The 16971-nt window shown below is 41.8% G+C and overlaps 1 protein-coding gene across 1 annotated transcript in view; it reads right to left on the reverse strand.

The window, feature by feature from the left end:
* The window catches only part of MDGA2 (MAM domain containing glycosylphosphatidylinositol anchor 2), a 222688-nt gene that overhangs the window by 110515 nt on the left and 95202 nt on the right, over positions 1-16971 (reverse strand). The window contains exon 3 of the mRNA XM_085060885.1: positions 12539-12713. Within this exon, the coding sequence (XP_084917011.1) occupies positions 12539-12713 (175 nt within the window). The remainder of the gene's footprint in view (positions 1-12538; positions 12714-16971) is intronic.

Genomic DNA, 16971 nt, shown 5'->3' on the forward strand with positions numbered 1-16971 from the left:
TCTGTGGTGATGTTGATCTTTAATTCAGCACCAATCCAACCCAAAATGTTGGCACAGCATGGGAGGAAAGGAAAGGAAAGGAAAAGGAAAAGGAAAGGAAAGGAAAGGAAAGGAAAGGAAAGGAAAGGAAAGGAAAGGAAAGGAAAGGAAAGGAAAGGAAAGGAAAGGAAAGGAAAGGAAAGGAAAGGAAAGGAAAGGAAAGGAAAGGAAAGGAAAGGAAAGGAAAGGAAAGGAAAGGAAAGGAAAGGAAAGGAAAGGAAAGGAATTCCAATAAGCAGACAGGATTTTCCTCCTTGGATAATTGCATTTTCCTACCCATCTGCCAAACCTTCCTTTCCCAATTCCTACCAGGCTTTGGAGGGTATTTTAAGTGATTTTTAAATGAGGATTAAGATCCCAAAGACAATTAACCTGCAGCACTTCATTAAAATTGAGGTGGGGAAAAAATGGGCACCAGAGAATGGCTACTGCTGGATATCCATGGATGCTCCCAGCAGAGCCTGGAATCATAAAATCCTAAGGACAGGGATAAGGATGACAAAAAAATCTGTCTGAATCTATATTTTATGAATTTTGCTACTTTAATTATAGAAAAGAATATAGAATCATGTAAGTGGAAGGCCTTGAAATGTTTCCCTGTGAGGGTGGGGAGGGATTGGATGGAATTCCCAGAGAAGCTGTGGTGCCCCTGGATCCCTGGCAGTGTCCAAGGCCAGGTTGGACATTGGGGTTGGAGCAGCCTGGGACAGTGGGAGGTGTCCCTGCCATGGCTGGGGTGGCACTGGGTGGGATTGAAGATCCCAAACCATTCCAGGATTTTATCAAAGGCAGAAGAACCAAAGAGCAAATTTTTTTCCCTGAAGGTGCAGACAGACATTGGGAAAGATTCTCCAGGGAAGTGGTGGAATCTTCATCCCTGGAAAGGTTCAAAAAGCAAGGAGACACCAAGCAAGGTGATTTAATAATTGTGGTGGGAATCCAAGGTTGGACTCAATCATCTTGATCAACCTTTATCAACCAAAGGTTGGACTTGATCATCCTGATCAATCTTTATCAATCAAAGGCTGGACTCAATCCTCTTGATCAATCTTTATCAACCAAAGGTTGGCCTCAATCATCTTGATCAACCTTTATCCATCACAGGTTAGACTCAGTCCTCTTGATCAGTCTTTATCAATCCAAGGTTAGACTTGATCATCTTGATCAATCTTTATCAACCAAAGGTTGGACTCCATCCTGTTGATCGATCTTTATCAATCCCAGGTTGGACTCAATCATCTTGATCAATCACAGGTTGGACTCAATCATCTTGATCAATCTTTATCAATCACAGGTTGGACTCGACCATCTTGATCAATCTTTATCAATCCAAGGTTGGACTAAATCATCTTGATCAATCAAAGGTTGGACTCAATCATGTTGATCAACCTTTATCAATCACAGGTTAGACTTGATCATCCTGATCAATCTTTATCAATCAAAGGCTGGACTCAATCCTCTTGATCAATCTCTATCAATCCAAGGTTGGACTCCATCATCTTGATCAATCAAAGGCTGGACTCAATCCTCTTGATCAATCTTTATCAATCACAGGTTGGACTCCATCATCTTGGAGGTCTTTCCAGTCATTATTTTCCAAGAATTCTGCATTCCTGGTTATTTCCCGAGACCACCCAACCAAACCCCTCCACACCTCCACGACAAGTTCCCTCCAAACCAAACCAAACCCCACCCAGGGAATGCTCCAGGCATCGGCAGGAACACAATATTCCAGTCAGGAACAGCAAATCTGAGCCTCAAACTCATCTCCTTCCACCAGCCCAATCTCCATGGCTGTTTATAGCTCCCTGCGCACAGAGGGAATTTTGGAGCCGTTGAAAGGAGCTGTCTCTGCACTCCAGGGATATTTCCAGCATCAATTATCCCCAACCTCATCTGACTCCAGCTCGTCTCGGGCTCAGCTGAGCACAGCTAGCAGAGCACAGCTTTCAGTTGGGAAAAGAGCAGCACCAAAGGCATCCCAAGAACCTCGTGGCTTTTTTTTTCCTGGGGTTTTATCCAGCAGGAAAAGAAAAATCTGCATCCACAGCCAGGTGATGTGATGGAATTCAGGTTCTGTGATTAATGGTGAGGTTTGGTTTTGGGTTAAAAAAGCTGATTTTTTAATCCAGGAGGATTCTGGGGAGAAGATTCTGTGAGGAACTTCCTCAGCAGCTCCTCGGGGTTAATTAAACATCATCCAAACGAGCTCAAGGTGGAACTAGAAATATTCAAATATTCCGTGGCTCAAGCAGATAGGAATTCTGCATTTCCTTTCCTCCGTGGAATGTTGGATTTTCACCTGGAATTTGCACCAGCAGGGTTGTCAGGATGGATGAATCCTTATTTATTGGGTGGTTTTGGGGTTGGAAACTCAGGAGCAGCAAAGTGGGAATGCATGGACACTCGGATTCCTCATTCCCAAAATTCCCTCTTTTCTCTCCTGTCGTTTTTTTTCTTTTTGAGCAAATTCTGTTTTAAAATCCCAGATTCAAAGAATCCTGGAATGGTTTGGGTTGGAAGAACCTTAAATCCCATCCAGTGCCACCCCTAAAATCCATATATCCCAACAGATCCTTGTGCAGAGCTGCCTGGAAAGGCACAAAAGCAGGGAAAATGGGGGAAAACGCACTTTAGGAAAATGCAAAATATTATTTAAGTTCTCATATAAGTTATACGAAGAACTTATATATATAAATTCATAGAAGTTGTATGGCTGCTCAGTTCACAGGTTTCCATAGGGAGCTGGAAATGTGAGGTGAATTTAGAAAATTAATGATAAAATTGAAATTAAATAGAATGTAAATTGACAAAAACAAAATTAAAGATAAAAAATGGAATAGAATTAAATTTTAAGAATATGAAAAATTTAAACCACAAAGCCTAACAGCTACCCCCTTCCCTCAGAGATGCTCCACCATGGAAAAATCTGGGATTCTCCCAGGAATTCCCTCACCTCCCAGAAGGAAAATCCAACCACTCATTTATCCCAAACAACCTCTAACACACCCAACCCTTCCCCAGCCCCAGCAAAACCTTCAGGGTTGAGCTAAACCATGGAATTCCACCATGGAAATTGCACCAAAACCCAGGAATTCTGCAGCTCATGGAGCATTTTCTCCTTGTGCCTCCATTTGGAATACACAAACATTCCATTGGCATTTTCCAAGGGTTCAGCTCACAAAAATATCAAGATTTTTTTATTTATTTTTCCTTCCTTTTCAAAGGTTTTCATTGTGGAAAATCAAAATTCACACCAGCGAAGGACTGATAACATTTCCCAGCCACAGCCAAGGGTTTCATTCAGGCTGAGTTGAGTGCTGGGGAGGGAAAAATCTCCTGGAATTCTGGCAGCTGCTCCAAAATTCCATGATTAATTCATGGCAGAGCTGCCTTACTTCTTCCCAGCACACAACACATCATTCCTTGATTTTTTTTCCAGTGACAAATTCCCTGCCCATGGCTGGGGGTGGAAAAAAAATGGATTTAAATCCTCTTCCAACCCAAACCTTTTGGTGATTTTACGATTCCCCCGTAAAATTCCTCATTTTCCCAGTTAAATCAGCACTCACAGGCATTTTAAACCTAATTTCCAAATTAGAAGTGCAAGAAATTCAGAATAAAAATCCAAATTTAGATGGGAAATGATGTTAAGAGCTGTTACAGAATCCATTTACACCATTTATATTCCCAGGTTTTTTTAAGGAGAATGGTTTGGATCAGCTTTGGTGGATTTAATGGGAATTGGGAGTAAAATCAGCACCAAGACATCAAAAACAAAAAAAAAGGAATATTTGCTCATTCAGGTGAAGCAGAAAATTCCACATTAAAAAGGGTAACAACTCTAAGAAAAGCAGGAATAAACCAGGGAAAAATAAACTTCAATCTTCAGACAAATTCTTTTCCATTGAAAAAAACAAAGGGGATGAAATAATAAAAAAAAGAAAGATGAAAAGGCACAGAAAACATCCTGGAATAGACACTGAAATTTAAAAATAAAACCAACCAAAAAAAAGAACAAAAACCAACCCAAACAACAAAGCTTTATAAGAGATATTTCTCCTTGTAAGCCTGAGGCAGAATTCCTTCCGGATACCAAAGGGGAACTCCTGGATTTTCTGCTGCTCTCTGAAGTTTGGGAATTTGGCAAAACTCCCACCTTTGTCATGGAATCAGAGAATTCTGGAATGGTTTGGGTTGGAAGGAACTTAAATTTAAATCCCATCCCATTCCAACAGGGACATCTTCAAACATCCCAGTTTGCTCCAAACCCCAATGTCCAGCCTGGCCTTGGACACTGCCAGGGATCCAGGGGCAGCCACAGCTTCTCTGGGAATTCCATCCCAGCCAGCAATTCCCAATTCCCAATCTCCCATCTCTCCCTGCCCTCTGGCAGTGGGAAGCCATTCCCTGTGTCCTGTCCCTCCAGCCCTTGTCCCCAGTCCCTCTCCAGCTCTCCTGGAGCTCCTTCAGGCCCTGGCAGGAGCTCTGAGCTCTCCCTGGATCCTTCCCTTCTCCAGGGGAACATTCCCAGCTCTCCCAGCCTGGCTCCAGCCCTGCAGCAGCTCCATGGATTTCTCTGGATTTTTTTCCAGCAGCTCCACATCCTCCCTGTGCTCATTTCCCCCCACAATGTCCCAGACATCACTGTGCTCCCAAAATGGGACTTTTTAGAGGAAAACAGGTGGATAATGATGATGGAACACTGGGAATAGGGATGGGAATTCTTAGCTGGATTTTCCAGCTGCTCCAGTTGCTGTTCCCTGTCCTTCTCAGCTTTCCCAGCACATCCCAGTCTGAAAAAGCCAGAAAAACTGGATTTCATTGCTGGGACGATGATGAGGAGGAGATCCTTCCTCCTGGAGGGCTGTTTTTGAGGAGGGAGAGGATTTTTGGCTCTTTTGGAATGATTTTTTTGGGTTCCCTCGTGGTGCAGCACAGGTGTGCTGCAAAGAGTGGGGGAATTTTGGGTGGAAAAACAGTAAAAAGTGGGATTTTTGCACTAATCCTCCCGGAGTGATTCTCCCATGAGGTTGCAGGAAGGATTTGGAGCAAAGGGCTGATTTAGGCCTCAAACATTCCCAGCTCTCCCAGTCTTTCTCACACCCACTCTGGGAATTTTTCCTTTCCTTCCTGGATGTCCACATGGAGCAGGAAGATCATTCCAGCCCAGCACTGCTCTGCAGCCTCAGATCCATCCTCAGATCCCAAAATTTCAGTGGATCTCTGAGCACAAGGAATGGCTGTTTTCCCTAAATCCTCCAGCTCTTCATCCTGGAATTCCAGATTTTCTCATCCCACAGTGTTTCCTCCACTCCCTCCAAGCAGGAGTTAAATCCTAAATTTCTCAGCATTCCCACCCCTCAGATTCCCAAAATTCCTCTGCTGTGACTTTGCACCTCCTAAGGCCATCCTTAGGCTTAAGAATTCCCTGTGATCCAATTTTCCAGCCTAAAATTCATGGAGAGATAGCAAAGGATGAGAGATAAGGAAGGGAGGAGGTTGGGATATTGGGATATTGGGATATTGGGATATTGGGATATTGGGATATCAGGATATTGGGATATGGGTATATTGAGATATTGGGATATTGGATATTGGGATATTGGGATATTGGATATTGAGATATTGGGATATTGGGATTTTGGGATATTGGATATTGAGATATTGGGATATTGGGATTTTGGGATATTGGATATTGAGATATTGGGATATTGGGATTTTGGGATATTGAGATATTGGGATATTGAGATATTGGGTGTTGGGATATTGAGATTTTGGGATATTGGGATATTGGGATATTGGGATATCAGGATATTGGGATTTTGGGATATTGAGATATTGGGATATTGAGATATTGGGTGTTGGGATATTGAGATATTGGGATATTGAGATATTGGGATATTGGGATTTTGGGATATTGGGACATTGGGATATCAGGATATTGGGATATTGGGATACTGGCATATCAGGGTATTTGGATATTGGGATATTGGATATTGGGATATTGGATATTGGGATATTGGGACATTGAGATATTGGGACATTGGGATATTGGGATATCAGGATATTGGGATGTTGGGATATTGGGATATTGGGAAGGAATTCCTGGCTGGGAGGCTGGGGAGGTCCTGGCCCAGTTTTCCCAGAGGATCCACTCCCAGAAAACCCCAAATTCATCTGTTTTAAGGGATTTTAATGTTGGAAAAGCACAAATTTGACTGCAGAGATCAAACAATGAGAACATCACTAAATAATTAATTCCATTTCTCTCCTGCTGAAAATTCCAATTCTCAATATTGGGAAGCTTTAAATTCTTTCCATCTGCAGAATATTCCAAATTGTCTCATTTTCTTGTCTCATGGAAAAAAGGGAGGAAAGATGAATATATTTGCTTGCCTTACATGCTGCTGTTTATTGCTTTATATTAATTTTCCTCTGGTTTTTTTTCTCCTTTATATTTCCATTCATTATTTCCATCCTCACCCAAGCATTTGAATGAGGATTTCAGCTCATCCCTGAGCTTTTAACGAATGGGAGGACAAGGAAAGGAGCTCAAAGAAATCAATAAATATTGGGAGACACCAGAGCTGGGAATTAAAAATGTCATTACAGCAGAACCACAGAATTCCGAGCAGCCACGACAAGGCAAACACCACTCAAAGAGGCAGTGCAGAAATTAATAAATTCTATTTTTAATATCTCTATTACAGCTTCATTGTCATGGCCAGGAGAGAAATTCCAACATCCACATGGACTGGGGGGAAAAATAGGAAAAGGGAATGGGGGGATTAAAGCCAAGGAGAAAAAAATTCAGGAATCCTGCAGAGATGAGGGTGAAAATTCAGCATAAATCACTCCTTAAAAACCTTCCTGGCAGCAAGAATAACTTGGGAAAATAAATCAATGGATGCTACCTGTGTCCATGTTTTCAGCCTGGATTTTCCTCGGGATGGGGAAATCCGAGTGGGAATTTTTTTCAAACTCTCAGGTTGTTTAGGACTCACCAGAAAGCCCCAATTTCATTTTTATCACCAAAGTTTGATGCCTAAAGCAGCCTCATGTTCCAAATCCTCCCTGCAACCTCATGGGAGAATCACTCCAGGAGAATTAGTGCAAAGATCCTGTTTTTTTTCTATTTTTCCACCCCAAATTTCCCCACTCTGTGCCAGGCAGAGCTGGTCTCACACCCATGGTGCAGTATGATGGAATTTCAGCATAAATCACTCCTTAAAAACCTTCCTGGCAGTAAGAATAACTTCTGAAAATAAATCAATGGATGCTACCTGTGTCCATGTTTTAAACCTGGATTTTCTTTGGGATGGGGAAATCCAAATGGGATTGATTTTCAAACTCTCAGGTTGTTTAGGACTCACCAGAAAGCCCCAATTTCACTTTTATCACCAAAGTTTGATGCCTAAAGCAGCCTCTTGATCCAAATCCTCCCTGCAACCTCATAGGAGAATCACTCCAGGAGAATTAGTGCAAAGATCCTGGTTTTTTTCTATTTTTCCACCCCAAATTTCCCCACTCTGTGCCAGGCAGAGCTGGTCTCACACCTGTGGTGCAGCATGAGGGAATTTCAGCATAAATCACTCCTTAAAAACCTTGCTGGCAGTAAGAATAACTTCTGAAAATAAATCAATGGATGCTGCCAGTGTCCATGTGTTCAGCCTGGATTTTCTTTGGGATGGGGAAATCCAAATGGGATTTATTTTCAAACTCTCAGATTGTTTAGGACTCACCAAAAAGCCCCAATGTCATTTTTACCACCAAAATCTGATGCCTAAATCAGCCTCTTGCTCCAAATCCTCCCTGCAACCTCATGGGAGAATCACTCCAGGAGAATTAGTGCAAAAATCCCATTTTTTTAACGTTTTGCCATCCAAAATTCCCCCAGTTCAAGGAATGGTTGTTTTCCCTAAATCCCTCAGCTCTCCATCCTGGAATTCCACATTTTCTCATCCCACAGTGTTTCCTCCACTCCCTCCAAGCAGCAGTTCAATCCTAAAGCTCTCCCAGCACTAAATCTCTTGGATAAAACTTTTTTCCACCCTGAATTCCACATTATTCTCAGAAATATTTCAACCTCCACCTGAATTTTTGCTCCACCTTTTCCCAGGCTAGCTGTGCCCTCGTGTCCATGAGAACCTGGGAAGCAGGGGGAATACAAAAATACATTTTCAATGGGGAAATCAGGGCTGAAAAATAGGGAATTGTCCTTTGGGAATGAACAGCAAAGCTTTCTTGTCTCAACTCTGTTTCTTTAAATGAAAATACTTCCTTTATTCCATCTTTCCCTTCCTTCTAAAAGGAGAAAATGTCCTCCAAGTAAAAAAATTTTCTGGGAGTCAAAGCATAAAAGGTTTTTCTTCAAAGACAAGGATGAGCTGGACTTTAAAAAGAGATTTCCAGAGGAAAAAAAAGCCAAAAAACTGGAGTTCAAGCCTGGCATGAATTGAGTTTGGATATGTGAGGCAATTCCTTCTCCTGGTGCTCCAAAAAAATGGATTTCTCCCTGCTGGGAATTCATTTCCAAGGGAACTGAGGGAGTTTGGTGGGATTGGAGGTGAGAAATGGGAATTTTCAGCCAGAGCTGGAGGGGAAAAAAATTGTTTTGTTGAGTGGAAAATGAGGACAGAAAGTTGTCTGGTAAAGGAATCATCCCTGGGGAATTTGGTGGTTTTCCCTCCTGGAAGGGGAAAGGTTTTCCAAAAAGGAATTATCCAAGGGAATGAGGGGAAAAGTCATGAGGGAAGGGAGAGAGAGGAAAAGGGGGAATGGATTTAAGGAAGATTTAGATGGAATGTTGGGAATTAGGAATTGCTGGCTGGGAGGGTGGGATGGAGCTGGAAGAGAATTCCCAGAGAAGCTGTGGCTGGATCCCTGGGAATGAGCTGAGATCAGGAGAAATTGGATATTTGGAGATTCCTTAGCAGAAAAGCCACTGGAGATGAGCAGATCCAGGCAAAGCAATGGATTTCCTGCAAAATCAGGACCAAAAGGATTTCCAAGGCTGCAGCAATTCCATAAAAATGATGGAATTGCCATTCTCCCTCCGTTTTCTGGCTCCTTCCTCATTTATATTGCAACAATTCATTACTGCAGGAATGACAAATGAAGCTCCAAGTGCCAAATCCCAGATTTCAGTGGGAATGAAAACCAGGAATCTGCTGGAGAGGAACATTTCCCATCCACGTGTTTTTGTTAAATTATCCCAACCAGCCAGGAAGTCAGGAATGGAGATGAACAAGGAAAAAAAAAATATTTCCTTTAGGTTTTATTCAAGAATTAATTCCTTCAAATCTGCTCAAATTTCCAATCAGAGGCTGGAATTATAAGGAATTTTATATCAGAAGCCTTGGGAAGTGTTCTTGATCCCAAATTCGCATGGAACACAACTTTGATTTTATTTTTCCTCTCCAGCTTTCCAAAGCCAAAAGGAGTTTTCATCTCTATTTTAAGAACTATCAACATGGAAGTTGTTTCTTTAAACACATTTTTTTAGAGATTCCTTAACAAATGAAAACATTCCCTTCTTGCTCTAATGATGGGTTTGCTTCCAACAGGGAACATCATCTGTTTCCCACAGATTTGGTTTTGACAGTTGTCTTTTTTTATTTTTGTGCAATTTTACCGAAAACACTTTCACTGAAACAAACCTAACCCAATCTGAGGGGAAAATGTTGGGGAAATAGTTGGGATCCTTATGGGTTTTTTTTTTTGGAATCTCAGAGGGAAATTTCATGAAAACAAAAATTGCTCACAGTATTCCCACTCAGAATTCCACACCAAAAAGGATTTACAGAGGAAATATTCAACAAATAAAGAATAAAATCTAAAAATTACAATTTAAAACAATTAAAATAATTTTTAAAAAATTAAAAATATAAAATTACCCAAAGCGACTTGGGAATTTCCAGTCCCATTCTTGGATTTTTGGGATTTTTTCTGTGAGCTCCAGGGATTTTTATTTCCATTTTTTTTCCCAGCCAGATCTAATCCTCCCTGACACCTGAAGCTTTCCCAGCAGCTCTGGCTGCCTGAGAATATTTGATCATCAACTGCTGAAAATTCCCAACCTGCCAATGGAGGGAAAATGAATTCCCAGAGGATTCAGTGAAGGATTTCATCCCAGCTGGAAACTGGGATTTGTTCCATTCCACAAAGACCTCAGCTGGATTTGAGGTGTATTAAGGAGCAGAAAATTAAATTTAGACAATTAAAACTGGGAGAAATCCCAAACAGCAGATCTGAGACCACATTAAGGGCTGGACAAACAATGGGATGAGGGAATAGAAATATTCCAAGAGGAAGTCTTGGAGAAATTCAGGAAAACTCCAAATCATAATTCTCAACTCTCGCTGTTCAGACCATGCAGAATCCCAAACTGGTTTTCCTGCTTTTTCTCCAATATCAGTCTCCCAGCCAGGCCTAGAATTAGGAATTTAATAGGATTTAATTAGGAATTTAAGAGGAGATTTATTAGGAGAATTGAATATTGGGATACTGAGCTGAGAAATGCTTTCATGGGATCATGGAATCTTGGGATGGTTTGGGTTGGAAAGACCTTAAAGCTCATCCCAAAAACCTCATCAAGCCCAGCCTTGGACATTCCCAGGGACTGAGCAGCAACAGCTTCCCAAAGGAATGTTTATTCTTGGGGTTTCTTTATGGAATAATCCCCAGAACTGCCCTATGGAATGTTCCCAGCAGCCTGTAGGACTGCAGGGCTCATGGAGCAGCTAAATCCCTGCAAAATGGGAATTCTGGGATCACAATCTGCCCCTCTGAGCCCCAAACATCTCCTGGGGTGGAAATCCTGCTCAGGATCCCTGCAAAGCTCAGGAAAATCCCAACATGGATTTCTCCACATGGTGTTCCTGCTGGAATCATTGGAGCTCATTAACTGGAGTCCAAGTTAATCAGCAATTCCCTCTTAATTCAATTATTATTCATAAAAGAATTCCAGATTGGGAACTCACAGCACATCAGGAAGCCAAGAACACACCAGGCAAGGAAATCCCACAAAAAGCAGATTTGTCATCCCACAAATCCCAAAAGCAACCCACAAAAATTGTGTTTAAATTATCCCACATCCTGAGATCCACCTGACACAGAGAGAACACTTTTTTGGGAAACACAGATCCCAGCAATCCCACATTTTGGGAAAGACAAACACAAATCTCATTTTTCACCACAAACCCAATCCTTTGTATTTTTCCCTGCAATACCAACCCTTCACATTTTTTCCTGCAATCCCAATCTTTCATATTTTTCACTGCAATCCAAATAGTTCTTATTTTTCACCATAACCAAATCCTTTGCGTTTTTCCCTGCAATCCCAACCCTTCATATTTTTCACTGCAACCCAAGTATTTCTTATTTTCCACCACAGTCCTAATCCTTCACGTTTTCACTGCAATCCCAATCCTTCCTTTTCCCCCTACAATCCCAAATCCTTCACATTTCTCCCTGCAATCCAAATTTCTTTTTCCCTACAATCACAATCCTTCATATTTTCACTGCAATCCAAACAGTTCTTAGTTTCCACCACTATCCAAATCCTTCATATTTTTCCCTGCAATCCAAATCCTATTTTTCCCTGCAATCCCAACCAATTATATTTTTCACTGCAATCCAAATATTTCCTTTTTTTCACCATAACCAAATCCTTCACATTTCCCCCTGCAATCCAAATCCTATTTTTCCCTGCAATCCCAATCCTTCACATTTTTTTCCTGCAAACCCAACCCTTCATATTTTTCACTGCAATCCAAAGAGTTCTTATTTTTCACTGCAATCCCAATCCTTCACATTTTTTCCTGCAATCCCAACCCTTCATATTTTTCACTGCAACCCAAATCCTATTTTCCCTACAATCCAAATCCTTCATATTTTTCACTGCAATCCAAATAGTAATTATTTTTCACCATAACCAAATCCTTTGCATTTTTCCCTGCAATCCAGATCCTACTTTTCCCTGCAACCCCAACATTTCTTATTTTTTACCACGATCTCAATCCTTCACATTTTTCCCCTACAATCCAAATCCTTCACATTTTTCACTGCAATCCAGATTATATTTTTCCCTGCAATCCCAACCAATTACATTTTTCACTGCAATCCAAAGATTTCTTATTTTTCACCGCAATCCCAATCCTTCACATTTTTTCCTGCAATCCCAACCCTTCATATTTTTCACTGCAACCCAAATCCTATTTTCCCCTGCAATCCAAATCCTTCATATTTTTCACTGCAATCCCAATCCTATTTTCCCTGCAATCCCAATCCTTCCTTTTTCCCCTACAACCCAAATCCTTTCTATTTTTCCCTACAATCCCAACCACCCACACTTTCCCAACCACAACAACTCCTCAAATCTCTACAATCCACCACTAAAATCAGAATTCACTAGGAGCCAACCACTCCCTCGACACAGCAGATATTTTAAAGCCCCAACAACACCCCGAAGGAAGAATTGCCAGGATTTACTCACAGTACACATCCACCCGGATGGATTTGATGGCTGGAGAGCCCAGGCCGTTCTCAGCCTTGCAGTAGTAACGACCTCCCTGGTGTCTCTGGATGTTGGAAATCCTCAGGGTTTCGTTGAAGACACTGGAGTCTTGGAATCGGTCAGAGGCACTTCCTGCTGTTTTGGTCCACCTGATCTGAGCAAGCAGCAGAGCAAAGTGTTATTTCAGGCTGGGGAAAGGAGAGGAGTTCAAAGCTCGGCAGCAAACGGTGGGATTTGTGGGGTGGGAATGGGATTGCACCTTGGAGGACTCGGGGAACTTCTCCAGGGAGCTCAACTGCTCAGGAGATCAATCAAACATTTCATCCAAGATTCCCTGAGTAGTTGTATTTTGTGGAATTCCAGAATGGGTTGGATTGGGAGGACCTTAAATCCCATCCAGTGTCACCCAGGGACACCTCCCACTGTCCCAGGCTGCTCCAATCCCAATGTCCAGCCTGCCCTTGGACACTGCCAGGGATCCAGGGGCAGCCACAGCTTCTCTGGGAATTCCATTCCAGCTCCTCCTCACCCTCCCAGTCAGGAATTTCCTCCTTAATAACCAGGAGTTCTGGTTTTTGAGGAATAAATTTTGCTCCAGACCTTCCATACACCACACTGCCATCAAAACTTCTCTTCCTATTTATTTCACATGGGAACATCTGGAATATTGGGCTGGGAAATGGTTGGAAGTCAAATTGGTTCCAAGTCTGTCACTGCTGAGCCGCTAGCAGAGAAGAAATCCCGAATTCTCAGTGTGGCATAGAAAAGAGAGCTTTATTGTTTTGATTCCAACTTATATATATTTTTCAAAGGTCACCCAGATTGGTCAGTCAGAAACCTCCCCCTAGGCCTGACTGGCCAGGCCTGAACTGTCCAAATCTCGAGACACTGTTTTTAATAACATCCAAACTTTATCTTTGTTTATAAAACACAGGAGAAAATTCTCATGGGAAAGACCTGTGCTAGCCACACAAGTCAAATTGGTTTGACTTGGAAATGGTTCCAAGTCAAAGTGTTGTGCATTGTTTGTTCCAAGATTCTAACATGGAATATTGGAGTGGAAAATGGGGAACTCAAAGAAATCCCTGCTTGCCATGGAGAGCTGGGAATGTTCCCCTGGAGAAGGGAAGGATCCAGGGAGAGCTCAGAGCTCCTGCCAGGGCCTAAAGGAGCTCCAGGAGAGCTGCAGAGGGACTGGGGACAAGGGATGGAGGGACAGGACACAGGGAATGGCTTCCCACTGCCAGAGGATAAATTACATTTACAGGACAACTCAAATCCCTGGGATTCCACATCCCAACACTTCCTCAAGCTGCCAGGAAAAGCACAATTTTTAGTGCTCCAAGCAGAGCAGGCAGTGACAGGAGCTGTGAACAAGCAGGACGTGAGCATTCCGATTCCCTGCCAGGGATCCCAGGGAAATTGCTCTTTTCCAGCTTGGTTGTTGTGACACGTTGGGAAAAGGAGATTTCCTTTTCTTTTCCAGCAGAGGAAAAAATGTGGGTATTAATTATGGAAAAAAAATCAGCAGTAAATCTACAAAGCCACAATTCCTGTGGAAGAATTTCAGCTCTTTTATCACTTTATTCTAAAAGATTCCAGAGTAATGCTGGGGATGGAATCTGGGATGCCTCCAAAATGGAAATTAAAAATTAAAATAAAATAAAATAAAAGAAAATAAAATAAAATAAAATAATAAAATAAAATAAAATAAAATAAAATAAAATAAAGTAAAATAAATTAAAAATTGATTCCTTAACCTCTGAACTCCGATTTTACACATTGGCATCCAAACTCTGGAAAATCAGATATCCAAGAGGTCTGAATCCCCAAAATGAGGAATTTGGCTTTGAAATTGCAGAGGAAATGTTCCTCGCGCTTCAAGGCTGAAAGCTTAAATATTAACTGGAAATAATCAAGGAATTTCAAGGGATCACTAAACAATTTTAGAGTGTGTTAAAGAGTGGATCTTGAGGAAAAAAATATTGCAATCCTTGGGTAAATTGGTAAAACTTTGGTTTAAAAAAGTACAAGTTTGGTAAAAATTTGGTAAAAAAATTTGGTAAAAAATTTGGTAACTTTTGGTAAAAAAAAAATTAAAATAACAAATTGATAAAATTCCTTTATCCTGCTTGGTTGGATCAGTCTGGTTTTTTATGGAAAAGCAGAAATTAGGGAAACTTCCACAAATGCAGTTGAAGCCACTTTGATTCCAATGTGATTCCTCATGACTTTCAGATGTTTCCCTACTTTCAAAAATTAACATTTTAATCCTAAAATATCCATAAACATTTTCCAATCAATGTCTCATGGAAATATGATGGATTTTCCATCCTGCATGGATTAACTGGGAGTTGAGTTCATGAATTTCACAGAATTCTTTTCTTCTGGGGTCAGAATCATTTGAACATTCCTGGTAGGAAATTATGGATTGATCCCAACCTAAATCCAGGGAATTTGATTACATGAGCCAAACATCTCTAAGTTTTTTAAATTTTTTTTTCTCACTGGTTTTTTTAAATTCAGCAACATAAATTAGAAAAGTTTTCGCCTTCATAATAAAGATGTAATTGAAAGAAGCAGACAAAGCTCCAGGTGGAATTCCTAATTCTCCCTTTCTGTGGTGCCTTTCCCAGGCTGGAATTCCATGTCAGACCACTGGAACCATCAACACATCCTCATAACTTCAATCCTGGGGAATTCATTCCCTGTAATTCTTTAAGACAAATAAACCAAATAAATACAACACATTTTGTAATTCTGAGCTCCTGAACTGGTGCAGAATTAAGCCTGAGGATGAGAACTCCATAAAACCCAAATCCAGACTCTTATTTCCCTTGTGAACCACTCGAAATCCTACTTTATTTTTTTCCCTTTTTTTTTTTTTTCCAGGGACAGAATAAGTCACTGTTGTTGCCATCCAGGTTCAGGAATTAATCAAATCCTCCCAGTTTTTGGGAAGAAAGGCTGAGTTGATCAAACTCACAGGAGTTAAGAACCATTCCACAAGGAAGAGGTGAAAACCTGGCAGGATGGGCACTGGAAGAGCTGCAAAAAAGGGAATTGGATCCAAGGATGAGGCAATTCCAGGGATGCTGGGCAGGAATTACCTCCAAGAATCCAAAATTGCTCAAAATTACACCTCTCCTATGAAAATGGGATAACTGGGATGATCCTGCCTGGAGAAGGGAAGGATCCAGGGAGAGCTCAGAGCTCCTGCCAGGGCCTGAAGGAGCTCCAGGAGAGCTGGAGAGGGACTGGGGACAAGGGCTGGAGGGACAGGACACAGGGAATGGCTTCCCAGTGCCAGAGGGCAGGGAGAGATGGGAGATTGGGAATTGGGAATTGCTGGCTGGGATGGAATTCCCAGAGAAGCTGTGGCTGCCCCTGGATCCCTGGCAGTGTCCAAGGCCAGGCTGGACATTGGGGTTGGAGCAGCCTGGGACAGTGGAGATTTCCCACCCAGGGCAGGAAAGTTGGAATTAGATGATGTTTAACTTCCCTTCCAACACATTCCAGAACTCCCAGTGAACCAAAAAGTTCATTTTTGTTCCAAAAATCAGAAAATCGGTTAGGAATTTCACATTGTCTCCACTTGAAGATTTTACAATTCCCTTGGATTAAAATCCAAGGAAATGACTCCTCTCTGAGCATTGTAACCTCGGGAAGATGTGCAATATCAAGCAAAGGTCTGGAGAAAAGCCACAAAACTCATCAAAATAACAGGAATTTCCTCAGAAGGACAAGGGATAAGCTCAGCAACTGTGCAGTACCCAAGGAAAAATCAGGGAATAAAAACCAACAGCTTTAAACACCCAGGAGGGACCAAAAATCGATTGTGGATCAATTCCCAACATAAAAGGCAAAGTTAAGGAAGTTAGAAAATGGATTGGGAATCACTTTCCATCTGCTCAGCCCCGAATGTTTATGCAAAACATCCTCAAGCCATGATGTTCCATTAAATGGGAGGCAGCAGTGCCAAAGGGTTTTTCTGGGAATGCTGGAAGTTTCAGGATGGAGCCAGGGATGGGAAATCTCCTCCTCCTCACCAGGATCAGCTCCATGGCCCAAACCACCACCAGGTTTGGGATTTCCACACCCCAATTCACCACCCTTGATGTCCAAAGGTGGAAAATCCCAACTTTTCCCCAAAAACCATTTCTTATTCCAAGTTTTCCCAGGAAAACACCTCACTGCTCCTCCCTGGACAACCTGTGAGAGATCTCAGTTTACCCCAAGATGTTATCCCAGCCCAGAGGTGAATGGGATAAAATTCCCCCATTTGGGAATGGGATGTTTGGAGGATGGAGATCTCTGAGCTGCTCCACCCCATCCCCAAAAACAGTGAGAAACCAGGAGCCAGCAGCTCCCTGTTCCCAGAATGATTTGTTTCCCTTAAAAGCAAAAATGCA

This window comes from Lichenostomus cassidix, chromosome 5 (assembly GCF_008360975.1).
Source record: "Lichenostomus cassidix isolate B80296 chromosome 5, HeHo_3.0, whole genome shotgun sequence".
Taxonomy (NCBI): Eukaryota; Metazoa; Chordata; class Aves; order Passeriformes; family Meliphagidae; genus Lichenostomus; species Lichenostomus cassidix.